General features: G+C 45.3%; 1 protein-coding gene across 1 annotated transcript in view; it reads right to left on the bottom strand.

Moving 5' to 3' along the window:
* Window positions 1-1,988: 1,988 nt before the first annotated feature.
* Window positions 1,989-17,110, bottom strand: part of LOC122992717 (titin-like) — a 94,029-nt gene continuing 78,907 nt past the window's right edge. Inside the window, 18 exon segments of the mRNA XM_044366598.1 lie at window positions 1,989-3,333; window positions 3,525-3,830; window positions 3,970-5,987; window positions 5,990-8,786; window positions 8,927-9,137; window positions 9,271-9,653; window positions 9,750-10,055; window positions 10,340-10,915; window positions 11,263-11,562; window positions 11,756-12,061; window positions 12,273-12,588; window positions 12,723-12,991; window positions 13,127-13,429; window positions 13,637-13,939; window positions 14,621-14,920; window positions 15,138-15,428; window positions 15,524-16,117; window positions 16,284-16,565. Coding sequence (XP_044222533.1) covers window positions 3,041-3,333; window positions 3,525-3,830; window positions 3,970-5,987; window positions 5,990-8,786; window positions 8,927-9,137; window positions 9,271-9,653; window positions 9,750-10,055; window positions 10,340-10,915; window positions 11,263-11,562; window positions 11,756-12,061; window positions 12,273-12,588; window positions 12,723-12,991; window positions 13,127-13,429; window positions 13,637-13,939; window positions 14,621-14,920; window positions 15,138-15,428; window positions 15,524-16,117; window positions 16,284-16,565 — 10,154 coding nt within the window. The 3' untranslated portion in view covers window positions 1,989-3,040.

Below are 17,110 nucleotides of genomic sequence, written 5' to 3'. Positions count from 1 at the left end.
TGTTTCCTACAAACTCATCTGTTTTTTCTTTATCCCGTTTTTCAGTGTTTGTGACTGTGAGTTTAGCTGCCCAATAATCATCAGTTCCAGGATCTACATCCAAAAGCATTTTAACAATACATTGCTTATCAGAAAACAAAGAGTCAAACTTATGTACATAGAAATGTCTTACTTTGCGTAAAAGAAACAGCGACCCTATTAGGGCTGTAGTCTGCTGGTCGATTAGTTGATTAGTTGATGGATATGCTGTCGTCTGACCAAATTCTCATTGGTCGAATAATCTCCGTGTTACTTTCATAAAGAGAAGAGTGCGACATCAACAGCTTTCCAGGATTAATCCATTATTTCCTGTGGGACAGAGGGACAGACTAACAAATTACCTGTGTATTCAAAACCGTTTTTTGTTTGGGTCTAACTGTACTCACCGTTTACTGAACGTTTACTGAATCAGTGTTTCTCCAACAAGAACTCCCGCCAGGCCAAAAAAATGTTTTATAATGTCAAAAATAACGCCAAATATCCATTCACTGGGAAATCAATAGCGTTTGGGAGTCCCTGTGCAGCGCTGTGAGTCAACCTCTGTGTCGTTGCCTGGGAAACTATTGGTAGCGTAGCTCCGTGAAGGAATGCGGCATTGCGTAGTACGTTTGCGTAGCGAGCGGGAAAGAGTGAGCAGCAGGAAAGTGATGGTGGATACTAGTGGAGCAGAGGAAAAGGTTAGTAGTAAGTTGTCAGTCTGGCAGTAAATATACAGCACAGACTACAGTGCGTGACAGTTAATAAATGCCAAAAAGTCAAGTCTGTTGTTTCCCCAAGTGCTGGAAAAGTGAAGGGGGTTAGCTCCAAAGTTAGCAACAATGGGTTAGCCTAAACGACGCGGAGTTCACTGTATAATTACCCTATTTCCATCACCATCACCATAATTACCAAAATCCCCATATAATCAGTCTGTTTTCTCTTTAATGTATGTCAAACATTTGTAATTGCCCCACAGTACACACATTTTCCCCATTGTTTCATATCGGTTCAGGTTATCATCATCTCTTTCTTGAGTGTGGGCGTTCATATCACCAAAAATTAGAAAATAGTGGTTTTCAGTACCAGCATCAAAAATAATCTATTGGTTCATCTACATTAGACTATTTGGTTTTGTAGTAAACAGCACAAGATCTTTATCATATTTAAGTAGGTGTCTATTTATTTTATTATTACACTATATTATTTTATTTACCAATTTACAATTTAACAGCAATTATCACTCCACCTCATGGCCAGTTTCTAAACTTATGTTGGTTACTAACAAACATTCTGAAACCCATTGCCTTACATTTTTCCAGCATCTCCAGGGTATTTATATCCTCTGTTTAATCTCACTGAAACACAGTACATATTTTTCTACATTTTTCAATAAAGTCCGGGGTCTTGATCTTACTTCTTATTCCACAGATGTTCAGAGTAAACACTTGCAGCCCAGGGTGGTGTTCTCTCTTCATACTGAGTGCTGTCTCTTCTGACCCCATGTCTGTCTTAGATGTCAATGCCGAAGGATTTGCAATCCACATTGTGACATCTAATCACAAATCTCTCTTTAATCTTGCAGTCTCTTTCGGTTCATAATGATCTCTCAGCATGTTTATTCACCACATTTACAGATGTGTTCTGTTTGCTTTGTGGAAATACTGTTCAACCCACCAGTGTCTCAATCTCTATAAACTCCTCTTATTGTATCCAAATATTGATCCAACTCACAAAACTTTATTTTAAATTCTAGAAGAGATCCCAACATTTCCAGGTTGTCAGGTTTAATTTTGGGGTAAATGTGTATAAATATGATGCACAAGGCAGCTTGAATATTTAAATGTGATGGAATAGTGCAGGCGTACAAAACTGCTGTGTATTTCATTCAGTGTTTGACATTATATAGCTTCAATGAAGATATATATAATATATATAATGTTATTACAAATAATCACAACAGAGACATCCTGTAGTGCTGATAATCATGCTTTATTAAATCAATAATGGAGAAAAACTCAAGGAGGCTGCAAAAATAATCAACGCTACAACTCTAACTTCAATCAAATCAAAGTGCGGGGCGACACGCGAGACCACGCCTCGTTCCATCCTTGTCAAATGCAGCGGTGGTTGTCTTTCCGGCTGCGGTACATCTGCTTGGCGGTGCCCAGCTTGACTGACAGGTGTACTTCTAAAAACTAACACACAAACACACTGCAGACCTCCAAGAGACAGCTCTGCCTCTGCAAACAAGCACAGGAAGGACTCGTGATTGGCCAGGTTGATGGTACTATTGAAAAGAGCCCGAGCAAGTGGTCGTTTGCCAGAAGCAGAGCACAAAACAAAAAAGAAACACTTGTGCTCAGGAAGTGCAGGCCGCTCGCACTGTGAGCATGTCATTGAAATGGCGGTATGACATAATCAGTCAGAGAGCGAGGTCCAGTCGTCCTGCTTACATGAGGGTAAATGCAAACAGCACTCAGGATCTCACGCTCTTATTACAATGCAACAGCACCACTCTCTCTCTCCAGCAGTGCATTCATAGTTTTGTCTGATTGACTTAACGTCAACAGGGAGCCTCTCTACCTGTTGAGGCAATCTTAAGACTTCAACTTATTGTTGAGGCACAGAGTTTAGTTTCTCGGTTTGACAGGGTATTCGTTCCAAGCGAAACTTTCTCCTGTTAAACCACATTTAGTTTCATTTTGTTTCAGTTAATATTGTCATAAATAACAATGCATACATTTCCCATAACCGTTAAATTCGGCCATATACATTATGTACATGTCACAGAAAAATGGATCAAAAATCCTAAGTCATAGTTATCCAATATGGCACATTTTATAACAACTTTAGACTTTAGTCTAGTTTGGCATAAATTAATGTCAAGATTGGTACAAAAATAGTTCATATTTACAAGAACAGAAATCCAGATCTTTATCAAGTAGATTATTTTGCTCAATTAATAAATGAAAAGGCATGGAAGTAGGGAAAAGGGGAAGATTGGAAGATAAGATTTTTGTTTTTACACTGATCGAATGCTAATGTGAACAGTTGCTGTGTCGGATCCAAGCTCGTTGGACAGTTTGAGAGTGTAGGTTCCAGCATCTTCCACCTTCACCCCGGTGATGATGAGGGTGGTTAGGTCCTCTGTGGTCTCGATGTGGAAGCGGCCGCCAGCAGTCACCTCGATGGTTTTGCCGCCGCGGGACCACTCAATGTGTTTGGCGTCGCCAGAGAAGGCACAGGCCACTGTCAGGACTTTGCCTGGCTCGATGCTGATGTCCTCCGGCAAGGCCTCAATCCTGGGAGCAGAACCTGGAAGTTGGAAAGAGGCACAGTACATGTACATCAGTGCACCCAAAAATGTGTTCATTCACTACACAATAATAGAAAGAGTGGAAGGGAAATTTTCTTTTTAATCTGTAAACTTTAAATTAAGGTAAAAAAGAAGATTTTATAGAGATGAGGAATATTCTCTTGGCCACTATAAAACAAATCTGTCTTACCAATCGCTCTGAAGGAGGATCCTTCCATGTGGGAAGCCATCTCCGTGAGGCTGCTGGAGCTCATAGCATACGACTCAGAAGCCATGGACGACATGCTGGACATGGACATGGTCTCACACTTCATCTCAGCTGCCATGCTGCTGAAGGAGCTGGACTCCATCATGGATGATATCATTGCCTGATGGGCGGAGGCGGAGGAGAAGGAGGACGATTCTTCCATCGTGTGCATTTCTTTCTTCATCATCATGGATGAGCTCATGGATGATGACGACTCCTTGTGACTCATCATCATCGATCCTGTTGAGGCTAGAGATGGAAACAGAGGATATGTAAATGTTCAGGGTGACTTTTAAGTAAGGATATCAGAATTTTTTATATAAATATAATAAAATTAACGTAATTGCAGTAAACCAGCTTGGAAGGAATACTTAAGGCAGTTTCTCACCTTTAAGCGCCAGTTGCTGCTCACGGTAGGCGGTGATCTTCATGCGTATGGACTGGAACACTTGTCCAGTGAATGAGAAGGAGGATTTTGAGACTCCTCCCTCTGATGTCATCTCACAGGTATACTCTCCCTGGTCACTGTCTGTCAGGTCATGGATTACGAGGCTGCAGGAGCCCTCAGAGTAATGCATCTCAAAGCGGCTGCTCTGTGAAAGCCTCCTCCCATTGACATACCACACCACCTCCTTGACACTGCTCTCACAGATACAGGACATCCTCACCGAGCCTTCGTAAGCTTCAGCTGTTAGCTGACTCAGAATCTTGGGAGGTTTTGGGATTGGGGATTTGACAGTGGGTGGAGACACAACCCTCTTGGGGGACATGATGGGAGGAGGGGACTTCATCCTAGGAGGTGATTTGATTCCCTCAGGCTCAGGGGATTTCAAACCCCTTGGTGACTTGATGCCAGATGGTTCTGGAGACTTGATGCCTTTTGGTGTTTTGATACCAGCAGGTTCTGGGGACTTCAAACCTCTTGGTGTTTTGATTCCTGCAGGTTCTGGAGATTTGACACCCCGCGGTGATTTTACTCCCTCAGGTTCAGGTGATCTCACCCTCTCTGGGGACTTGATTGGTGGTGGTGACTTGAGTCTGGGCTCAGGGGATTTTATACCCCTGGGTGACTTGACTCCCTCAGGTTCAGGAGATTTGATTCTAGGAGTTGGTGATTTTATGCTCAGTGCTGGAGAGGGTGCAGATGGCTCAGGAGACTTGACGCTCCTGGGGGATTTGATTCCCTCTGGTTCAGGAGACTTCACACCTGGTGTGGGAGACTTCACACTTGGTGTGGGTGACTTCACACTTGGTGTGGGTGACTTCACACTCGGCGTTGGTGACTTTATACTTGGAGCAGGAGAAGTTACACTTGGTTCAGGGGACTTCACACTTGGAGTTGGTGATTTAATTGAAGGCTCAGGGGACTTGATGCTGGGTTCTGGTGACTTTGCACTGGGGACTGGGGAGGTCACAGAGGGAGCCGGTGATGTCACTGAAGGTTCTGGTGACTTTACACTGGGAGTGGGTGATTTTACAGATGGCTCAGGGGACGTGATGGCCTTGACCTCCTCTTTGGGAGCTGGTCTGTGGATGGTCAAAGTGAAGTGGGCCTCCTGTCTGCCTGATGAGTTCTCTACCACCACCATGTAATTGCCCTCATCAGAGGCTGTCACAGAGATCTCCAGGCTCGACTTGTACTGAGTGGTTGTGACTTGGATACGGTGAGAGGTTACAATGGTTCTGCTCTCGTGCATCCATGTTACAGTGGGCGCAGGCTCCCCATCAATATCACAGGAGAATCTGGCTGTCTCTCCCTCTGCAACGGTCAAAGACTGGGGTTTGGTGAGGATTCTGGCAGCAAGAGAAGGCTTCACTTTGTGGACAGAAACCTCCTCAGTAACAGCAGCAGAAGACAATGCCAGTTTAGCTCCAGATGTGGTGTGCTTGCCAGTCAGAGCAAACTTGTCGGAAGAGTAGGAGGAACCAGATGACAGGTATTCAGCTGAGGCATACTTGACAGATGATTCATACCTCTCAGCGGAGGAGTACCTCTCTGAGGAGGCGGCATATCTTTCACGTGTGACAACCTCATGTGTCTCGGTTAGCTTTGACTTGCTCTCCTCTACTTCAAAGTGGGTCTGGGAAGCATAGCCAGCTTTGAAGTGGGCAGTGTGATAGTGGTCAATGCGAGTGACTTCAGGGACATATGCTTTGGGAGCGTCCTCATCCCTACGGCGAGAGGAGAAGGTAGTATATCCACCACCTGACACCTCCAGGGTAGCATAGTCAGAAGCCTCTCCCTTGGAGTTGGAGCATACACAGCGGTATGTACCACTGTCCTCTTCCTGGCATTCCAGAATAGTGATGGACAGGACACCACTCATGTTGGTAAAGACATATTTCTCACTGCTTTCAGAGATTGCATTTCCATTGTGGAGCCATCTCACCTCAGCCTCTGGCTTGGCTCACCCTCGACATTCTTGGTGCTCACAGCAGGTTTGTACATCTCTGCCGCGAATTTCAATGCCTCTTGGGCCGTCGGGTTGAGAGGTACGGCATCCTCTCTGGCAACAATTTGCTGAGCCATCTTGTTAGTCTTTTCAATTTGTTTCTGGATGTGTCTGTATTTCTCCTCCTCACTCTTGTACTCTCTCCTTGTGTAAGTAAGGCGGCCCACCTTCAGTGTAGCCTGGCAGCTTGTAGAGCCAGCAGAGTTGGTTGCAGTCACTTTGTACACACCAGAGTCCTCAAGCAGAGTCTCTCTGATGTGCAGGACATGGTAGTCAATGTCCTCTTCTATGACTGCAACCTTGGGACCAAACTGAAGTGGATGGCCATCCTTCTCCCATTTCAGAGTAGGAGTCGGGATTCCTGAAACTCTGAGCTCGAAGCGGACGCTGTGTCCCTCAACACACTCAACATTAGCCAGCAGACGTTTGAACATGGGCCTCATAGTTTCCTCCATTACAGGATGAGGTGTCACCATGAGACGGGCCTTGCAGCTGTCTTCTCCAAACTTGTTGTGGGCCATGACGGTGTATTCGGCATCATCACTCATGTCTAAGTTGTGAATCATAAGTTGGTACAGACCCTTGTCACTGGTGAATGTGTACTTGCTGTCATCATCACCTGGCTTGATTCTCTCTCCATTCTTCAGCCATGTTACATGAGGCTCAGGGTGTACAGTAATAGTGACACCGAAGCGCACATCTTCGCCAATGTAGGCAGCACGATTGTACAGCGGCAAAGTGAACTCTGGTGGCCTCTGAAGGATTTTAGTCCTGTCAACCTTTCTCCTCAGTTTCTTGATGGAACGGCTGATGTAGTACTCCCTTATGCTCCTCACAGTCTCAACAAAGAGCTCTCCATAAGCACTGTCCTCTCCATCATCACTCACAACCTTGCATCTGTACACACCATTATCACAATCTTCAATGTCCTTCACATAGATGCTGGCAAAACCATTGCTGTAAGTAATCTCATACTTGGGGCTTGGGTGTAGCTGACGGTTACCAAAGTACCATGACACCTGTGTACTCTTGTCATAGTTGGTGATGCTACAAGTGAATCTGACATGGCCACCTTCCTCGCCTGAGCTATGCATGACTGGACCAGCACGCAGGCCATGGTACTCAGTTCCAATCTTCACTTTACCCACGGCCAATCCTCTGTGGTTCTTGAAGGTGCCGCCATAGGCCACACGAGCCGCTGATACAATAGTTTCTGTCCTCTTTACCAGAGTCTGGTAGTATCTCCTGTGTCTCAGTGTCCTAATGATCTTGTTGCTGATATGCTCCATCTTCATCTTGAGCCATGGGTGTTCCAGAGCCTCATGGGCTGTCATGCGGAGCCTCCTGTCCTTGATTAGAAGTCTGTCCACAAAGTCCATAGCCTCCAGGCTTATGTCATTAAATGCTTCACTGTCAAAGACGTACTCACAGTTGGAGATGTTCTCAATCATCTTTGTAGTGGACTCTGCAGCAAATGGATTGAGGCCACTGAGCAGGACATAGGCCATCACACCAACAGACCACATATCAGTGGCTGTTGTGACCAAGTCATGGCGGTGAATCTCAGGGGCACAGTACTCCGGAGCTGAGAACATCAGTCTGATGTTTTCTCCTGGCACCAGCAGCCTGGCCTGGCCCATCTCAATAATCTTTATGATGGTGCTTCTCCGTGTGGTGTAGACAATGTTGTCAGGGCGGATATCAAAGTGGCCAAAGTTGTGGCTATGCAAGAACTTGAGGGAAGAGCACACTTGTCTTAGGTAGCGTACAATCTCCTGCTCTGTGAGCTCAAAGTTGCTAGTGCCCAGGCGCTCAAAGATGTCTACTCCAGAGATGAACTCAAAGATCAGGATAATCTCCTCCATACTTTCAAAGTATTCATGCAGGTAGATGATATTCTTGTGCCTTGCTATGTTGAGAGCCTCAATTTCCCTGAGAACCAACTCACGGTCAGTTCCTTTGACCTTGATAAATTTGGCCATGAAGGTCTTCTTGGTGGCAATCTCCACACAGCGGTGGACTACTCCAAACTGGCACCGAGCAAGCTCCTCAGAGATAGTGTATTTGGAGGACAGTTCCTTAACCTTGTAGAATAGAGCCTCCTCCTTGGTGATCTCTCTAGCTTCATCCACTTCTTCGTCATAGTTTCTGATCACAGACTTATCCTCCTTTGTGGTGATGGGCTCAGTTGGCTCAGAAGGAGGGCTCAGGCCAAACTGGTTCTCAGCGATGACTCGGAACTGGTACTTGGTCTTTCCATATACGTTGATGATGGTAAAGCTACAGTCAGTTGTCTGGCCAGCACGGATCCACCTGTCCGCACTGGTGGGACACTTCTCCACAATGTAGCCAATGATGTTGCTTCCACCATCGTTGGCAGGGGGCTCCCAGGTCAGAGTGATGGAGTCTCGGGCAATGTCACTGACCTTGAGTCCCTTTGGAGCTTCAGGAATGTCAGCCACGTCCACCTCAATGGTTTGTTTGTCCATTCCGAACCTGTTCTTGGCAGTGATAATGTAGTAGCCAGTATCTTTACTCTGCACTCCCCTCTGGAATACCAAGGAGGTGAAAGACCGGGTGGTGATGACCTGGTGATGAGGAGAGTTGGAGAGGATCTCCTGACCCTTCTGCCAGGTGACTGTTGGTTCAGGCTTGCCAGTGATGGGGATCTTGATGGTGACGTGATCACCACGGACAGCGTGGACTGCTCCCATTCCCTGGAGCTCCTTGGGCAAGTGAATCTTAGCAGGAACTGGAATTTAAAAAATGACATAAAAACATTAGCTCAATATTGATTAATATTCCTATTAATCAATACTACACCAACAGAAGGTATCATTCAATGGATTCTAGGAAACATGAGGATAAGTCTTTTGCAATGCCAAAGTTTACCTTCCACTTCAAGGTTGGCAGTTGAGGAGATAGATCCTTCAGAGTTGGTCGCTCTGAATTGGTAGACTGTGGCATCGCTCTCATCAGCAGCAATGATGATCAGTTGGTAGTAGCCTCCCTTGAACTCCTGGGCTTTGATCTTGGTTCCATCTGCCAAGATCTCCTTTCCACTGCGGTACCATTTCACCACAGGCCTGGGATATCCCACCACCTTGACATGGGAAAAATAACCGAATTAAATCATTTAGATTTGTAACTGAAACAATGATTCCCTGAAAAACAAAGACTTGTGCATAAACACAGGTATATTTTTGGAGGAAAACACCGAAGTGTAGATAAAATACCTTAGTGACGAAGGTGGCATTAGCATGGTATTTGACAGTCATGTCCCTGATCTCCTCCCTGAACACAGGCGCACGAGGCAACTGGTCGGACTTAGGGATGATAGGCTCAGAGATCTCACTCCAGTCGCTCTCACCACCCATGTTCTCACACTTGACGCGGAACTCATACTCGAAGCCCTCAATCAAGCCTGTGACCTCGTATTTGGTCTCCGCAATCTTCTTAGAGGTCACTGACATCCACTTGTTCTGCTTCTTCTCACGTTTTTCCAAGTAGTAGTTGGTGATTTTAGCTCCACCATCATTGCTTGGAGGCTTCCAGCAGACAAGGCAGGAGTCTTTGGTAGAGCTGGCAATGAGGGGCTGCTGTGGGATGCCAGGTTTTTCTGAGAAACAGACAGAGAATGTTATTGTAATGGTCTCCTTGTTTGCAATGTAGTTATGTAAGCCAAAAGTGACAAACTAAATCTGAGTGGACCTACCGAATGGACTCTTGATGATGACCACGGAGGGGATCTCCAGAGGCTCACTGACTCCGTACTGGTTCTGAGCAGAGACTCTGAAGTAGTAGCCAGCACTCTCGATCAGGTTGAGGACACGGCAGGTGTTTCCAGAGACAGAGGAGGACACCAGGTGCCACACCTCACCCTCTTTGGCCATACGTTTCTCCACAATGTAGTTGGTGACCATGGAGCCGCCGTCGTCCTTGGGAGCCTTCCAGCTGATGACAACTGAGCTCTTCAGCAGGGCATCAACAACCACAGGGCCCTCAGGGATGCATGGCTTATCTGGATAAACCAAAAAAAGGAATACATAAAATTCTAGGATCCAGGAAGAAATATCTGTTGTTTCTAAACTAACAGATGAAAATGTATGTGTATTACTATTCATTGAAAGAGCATTTGGAAATTAACATTGCATCTTTACATATGACATCTACATTGCAAACTGCAAACTGAAGTGTTTATTTTCATTTCAATTTTAAAGTATGGCTGTCATCACTTAAGAAATACATTTGACATTTTAACTTTCTTGAGTTTTGTACTATTTCCTCTCAGTAGTATGACATTACCTTGGATTTCAACCTGCAACACAGTGTCCACAGTTCCAAATGTGTTGCTCAGCTGCACCTTGTAGCGGCCAGCGTTGGTCTGCCTTTGGACATTCCTCACCACCAGATGAGTGTAGCTTTCTGTGTTTTCAATTACCACATTCTCAGATGCGTTCAAAGGCTTCTTGCCATAGAACCACATGATCTGAGGGATGGGGCGGCCAATGTAGACGACATGAAGGCGGAGGCTGGTGCCAGCACCGGCAAAGTACTTCTCCTTCAGTGGGAAGCCAGGGTGGAACTGGGGTGCTGCCTGTAGGCGCAGTTTGCCACTAGTCTCAATCTCTCCAGCCTCATTGATGGCCCTACAGGTATACAGGCCCTCATCTTCCTGCTCGTCTGTCAGGATGCTGAGGGAGTGGTTGCGGCTATCTGAGCTCATCTTGTACTTGCGGCTCTGGATCAGCTCCTTGCCATAGCGGTACCACTTGATCTCTGGCAGAGGTCTGCCGATGATGCCGCACGTCAGAGTGCCGGACTCGCCAAGCTTGGTGGTTACGTCCTGAATCTCTTCCTTCAAAGCTGGGGCCTCACCAACTGCAGAAACATCAGCAAAGTTTGATTTAATTCACAGCTTAAATCACATTTTTGGGGTGCTGTCTATGACATTGATTTTTTTATAAAATTCTTTACAGGTTGATACTGCTCCTTCAAGTACACTGAAGTATACTAATATGCAAAACCAAAAGAAAAACACTTACTCACTAAATAAAATTAACATTTGGTATAGTGTTTAGTTTGTTACAATCCAGGTCACAGTCAAATTGGCAGGGAGTTATTTTACTGCTATGAGCAAATTCACTGAACGCACTTTGATTCAGCTGAATTAAATTTGCTGCAAAACATCATTGTTAGTGTGACCAGGTCACTCTGCAACAGCTCACCACTCAGTTTGGTCTTGATGCCCATGGGCGTGCGGCGAGGTCTGCTGAGTCCTGTTTCATTCTCAGCAAAGATTCTGAACTCATACTCTGTGGCTTCCATGAGGCCACCCATGGTGAACTGACGATCCTTGGAGCGCTCCTTGTTGCATTTCTTCCAAGTACTTTCTCCAGCCTGCCTGAACTCAATCCAGTACCCCAGGATCTCCTTGCCGCCATCTTGCTCAGGCCGGAGCCAGTGGATGGTAATACAGTCTTTGGTGACAGAAATGATGTCAATCTCTCCTGGTTGGCTAGGTTTGTCTGGGATGAGAGAGACGAGAGGAGATTGATACTTGTGGAGAAATGATCAAAATACAACCAGATCTTCAGTTCTACAACCCATCAAAGTTACTTCAGCTTAGTTTTATCTTGTCTTAAATTTCTGGTGCCTCATCGACTATTTTTCTACTTAGTATTATCAATATATTCTGGCCGTCATGTAATATTAACTCACCAAATGGATCTTTGCAGACCACAGATTCTGAAGCGGGACCAGGCTCGCTCTGTCCAATGTCATTCTGAGCCACGACTCTGAACACGTACTCTGCATCGGGGATGAGGCCGGTGAGATTGTACATGGTGGTGGTGATGTGGGTCTTGTTGTGGCGGACCCACTTTTCTGTTGACATCTCCCTCCTCTCCACGTAGTATCCTGTGATGCGTGAGCCTCCGTCATCCCGGGGCCGGGCCCAGGAAAGAGACACAGAGGACTTGGACACGTCCATGATCTCTGGTGGGTTGCTGGGAGGTTCTGGTGGGCCTGTAGGTCAAGTACATTGTTTTTTTGAAACACTCATTGACAGAATTAGGGATGTGCATTGTGTTCAATTTGTAAATCTAATAAGAACATTGCTATGTTTCCGCTAAATAAATTACTCTGGCAGATATGTACAGGATGCGTCTGTTAACAAACATCAGTTGTATTTGGACATTGCAACATTGTGAACATCATGGGCAACATCAATACTTACATAGTGGTGTCTTTGGTGTGACAGACTCTTCAGACTTAAGAGATCTGCTGATGCCGAACTGGTTCTCAGCAAAGACCCTGAAATGGTACTGCACATTCTCCTTCAGGCCCTTCACCACCAGGGAATTCTCTGTGACCCGGGCATTCACTGTGTACCAGGCAGCCTTCGGGACTTCCCGCCTCTCTATGATGTATCCCTGGATGTCGGCGCCACTATCATCTGATGGGGGTCTCCAGCTGACCCGGACTGATCTAGCCTGAATGTCATCAAACTCCAGAGGGCCTTCTGGGGAATCGGGACGACCGATCACCTTCACCTAGAGTGAAGCGGCACACAGGAGGTCAGAAATAATATCCACATTTATTCATCAAATGTAAGTTAATTGATACTAACGTACATTTTTATCTGACTGAGGTTATGTGTCAACAAAAACTGTCAGGAGCCGCTCACCTTGATGTAGACGGCCTTCCTGCCACATTTGTTCTCCAGCACCAGGTCGTAGGTACCAGTGTCATCTTTGTGTGCCTCTTTGATGACCAGCTCAGTGATGTCATCATGGGTGGCGATCATGGCCCGGTGGGAGATGTCATGGCCATCCTTGGTCCACTTACATGTAGGAATGGGTTTACCCTTGATTGGCACAGACAGGCAGATGACTCCACCTTGCCGCACCACGTAGCCATCTTCGTACTTAGGATCAAGCTCGTAATCAGGATAATCTGATGAGGAGACGGTATGGATTTGGTTTAGTTAGATTATCCCATATTATCACAAACTGATTGGATTTAGATTCAATAAGTAAAAGTATGATGTGTATGTCACTGTATGTAAAAAATTGAAATGTGTTCTCCTACCGAGCATCTCCTGGACTTTAACCACTCCAGGAATCTCAGCTGGCTCTCCAGCACCGCCAGCATTGCAAGCGATGACTCTGAACTTGTACTCAGCGCCCTGGGGCATGTGTGTGAGGGTGTACTCGCACATCTTGGTGGGTGTAGTATTACACAGGGTCCACTCCACTTGATCCACCTTCTGCATCTCGATCAGGTAACCAGTGATGATCGAGCCACCTTCCTCCTCAGGAGGCAGCCAGGCCAGAGACACCGAAGTCCTGGTGCTGTCTGTGACTTTGGGTTGAACTGGAGGACCTGGAGGCTCTGTTCAACAACACAGAGAGGCATCTTGTGAATATACTGACCCAGACTGGTAATATTAGTGTATAAAATACATTAAAAAAACAAATATATATATATATATATATATACACACATATATACAGATATGTTTTATTTGTACTCCTATACTAACATTTCAAAAATAAAAAAATATTTATTTGAATATAGGTTGTGTTTTGCGTCACATACCGATGGGATCCATGGCGACAGTGATGGCAGAGCTCTCACTAGGTTTGCCGTCTCCCCTGGAGTTGATGGCAGTGATGCGGTATTCATACTCCAGGCCCTCAATCAGGCCAGAGGAGCGGTACCTGGTCATGGTGACGGGGTTCTTGTTGATCTTCAGCCACCTGTCAGAACGAGCCTCCTTACGCTCGATGATGTAGCCGGAAATAGTGGAGCCACCGTTGTCCTCGGGTGGCTGCCAGGTCAGGGTCATGCCTTCGTGGGTGACGTCAATCACCTCTGGCCTGCTTGGAGGTCCAGGGATGGCTACACGGGGAAACCACAGATCAATTAATATATTAATCACAGACAATGTACAGGAGTACAAAATTACCAGACAAGATAGCAGAATATTAGTATTGTCTCCATAAATTAATACAAGGGATAGTGTTTTTGGATTGTTGGAGATACACAATAAATATAAATCTTTTTCTCTAAAGACCACCTCTATTTCTGTTTCATGACAGTTCAGCGTTGATTACGGTTTATGATACAGATGCAGAAGAAGGGATAAGGGAAAAAGAGAATGTACATTACATCAAGGATCATATCTCTTTTTTGTAATTACAAATACGAGGCTAAAAATAGCTAACTTTTCAAAGCAAGGATTCAAAGTGTAAGTTAATATTAATTTCGTTAAGGAAAACTATGACTAAATATGTTCATTGACCTTTTTTTTGACGACTAAACCGAGATGATGATGAGAATGGGATGAGATGAATCAATGGTTGATTGGACTAGGTGGTTCCAAGGATTTAAAGATAGTTATGTGGTTGCTAAGGTAGGTGCTAGGCTGTAAGCATGTTTGGGGTGGCTGCAAAAGTGTTCCTAGATGGTTGCTGTAGTATTCAAGGTGGTTACTAGGGTGTTAATAGGTGGTTGCTAGTATGTTTTTGGGAACAGGAAGAAAACGCTAAGACAAGATGGTTTAATAAGAAAAAAACTCACTCTTGGCACTCTTGCACTCCACCACCTCGGACTGCAGGAAGCCACCGACACCAAAGCGGTTCATGGCAGCAACGCGGAACACATACTCGGTTCCCTCTGTGAGTCTGGTGAACTTGAAGCAGGGCCGTGTCACTGACTCTGAGATGATGGTCCAGCCGGGGTGGTGGGCATCGCGCTGTTCCACCACATAACCGCCGATGTTGGCACCTCCATCCTTCTCTGGAGGTTCCCAGCTGGTTGTCACAGACACGCCGTCAACCTCGTCGATCCTCATTGGACCGACTGGGATACCTGGTTTGTCTGGATGAACAAAAGCAGGCAGTTGGAATCTCTAAATCTTTTTGCATAAATCTGCAATCAGCTACATCTGTGCATCAATGCAAACAAATTGTATAAAATGTTCATAGAAGTCATTGTTTTTGATGGAAAATGTTTTTCTCTGGATCTTATAAAGTACAATTGCCAGTCTAATTAACAACACCTGTACATAATTATCATGTGTAGAAAGTCTCCTTACCGAGAATGATGACTTTGATGACCTCGGTTGCTGTGCCAATTGCGTTCTTCACCTCCAGCGTGTAGTCTCCTGTGTCATTGATGGTGGTCTCACGGATAACAAGATGGGTGAATTTGCCATTGCTGTCGATCTTGATGCGGTCCAAGCTGTCTTTCAGCTTGACGCCGCCAAAGAACCAAGAGCAGACAGGCTGTGGTCGAGCCTTGATGGGGATGTTGAGGTCGATGGGTTTGCCACGGTGCACATGGATGATCTTCTGAGGGATGCTGGTAATGTCGATCTTGGGCATCACTGGAATAAACAGGAAAAAGGTGATGTTGAGATGTCAAGTGAACAATTGTGAAATCATTATATATCTGTGTATGAGTCTTTTAATGCTGTCTTACCTGTGATCTCCTGAATGGTGACAGGAGTGACGGTGTCCATGGGCTCACTGGCTCCCCTGCTGTTGGTGGCTCGGATCCTGAACAGGTACTGGTCTTTCTCTGCCAAGGACTCGATAGTGTGCTGGGAAACAGAGGCCTTGACAGTGGCCACGGTGCTCCACCTGTCTGTACCCACCTTGCAGGCCTCTGTGACATAGCCATTAAGCCTACTGCCGCCATCGTACAATGGTTTTTCCCAGTGCAGTGTGACTGAGGACTTGGTGACATCAACGATCCGAAGGTTCATTGGCACTGATGGCACCTCGCACACCAGCACGGCCTCAGATGTCTCATAGGGCTCGCCAACACCGTAAATGTTCTCTGGCAGGACTCTGAAGAAGTAGTGCATGCCCTCCTCCAGACCAGTGATCCTGAACAGAGTCTTCCTGCACTCAGTTGTGACAGTTTTGTATGACTTCATGTTGGCTTCACGCTTCTCTACGATGTAGTTGCTGACATGAGCACCACCATCAACACTTGGGACATCCCAGGTGATGACAACAGACTCCTTGGTGTAGTCTTTCACCTTCACAGAACCTGGAGGACCAGGAGTGTCTGTAGGAGATGAATGGAGGAAGAGAAGAAATTATTTTGTTTGCAAGTTTCTGAAAAAAAAGTTACCAGAACTGCAAAACTGGTGTGTCTGGACAAGGAAAAGCAGAAATAAAACAATAATTCAGCTTAGCATACTTGGTATCTGTGGAAACTTTGGACGACCTACCGTAGACTTTAACCAGGATGGTGGCAGTCTTCTTGCCTGACGGGTTCTCTGCCTCCACAACGTATTTTCCAGAATCGTAGCGGTCAACCTTCTCAACCATCAGCAAGGTGTAGCTGTCGGTGGTCTCAATATAGCCACGGCTCTGCAGCTCCACACCTTTCTTCCTCCAGGTCACCACAGGTAGTGGCCGGCCGGTGACAGACACGAACAGCCGCAGGGTTCCTCCAGCACGCAGACACACAGTCTTCTTTAGGTCATCAGCCAGTTCCAGGTCAGGAATTTCTGAGAGGGCATGGTAAAGTGAAAGAGTCAAATGCAGTATGTTCACCATTTACTTCCCATCTTAATCTAAATCTTAAAATGAATTGTAACCTCAACATTTCACATCTCTGTAAAAAAAAAACCATCTGAAACTAAAAAAGTATAGGCTTTTAAGTGATACATTGTACAATCAGCATGTAGTAAATTGATTTAAGTATCAACAATAATGTTTTTGTCAAGTCCTGGAGTACAAAAACTTGCAGTAGGCATGTGCCAAATAAAAATATAGTAAAAGTGTTATCTCAATCTTAAATCATAAAATAGTATTACTGTAAGACTACTTTAAAGACTAAAACCATTTTTCTTAAAACATTTGTTTTTGAAAATGATAGGAAATCATGTAAAATTGTAAAATGTACTTAAAACATCTGATCATAGACAAAATTACATGAACTTAGTATAATAGGTTAACTGACTCATTTACAGTGTTTAGTGGTGCTGGTATTGATATGAAACTGTCCCTGATAATTAAACTATTCAACAAAATAAATGTACAGTTTCATCTG

The sequence above is a fragment of the Thunnus albacares genome, chromosome 11 (assembly GCF_914725855.1).
Source record: "Thunnus albacares chromosome 11, fThuAlb1.1, whole genome shotgun sequence".
NCBI lineage: Eukaryota > Metazoa > Chordata > Actinopteri > Scombriformes > Scombridae > Thunnus > Thunnus albacares.
Note: the sequence above shows the minus strand (reverse complement) of the source record. Positions and strands in the feature narration are given on the sequence as shown.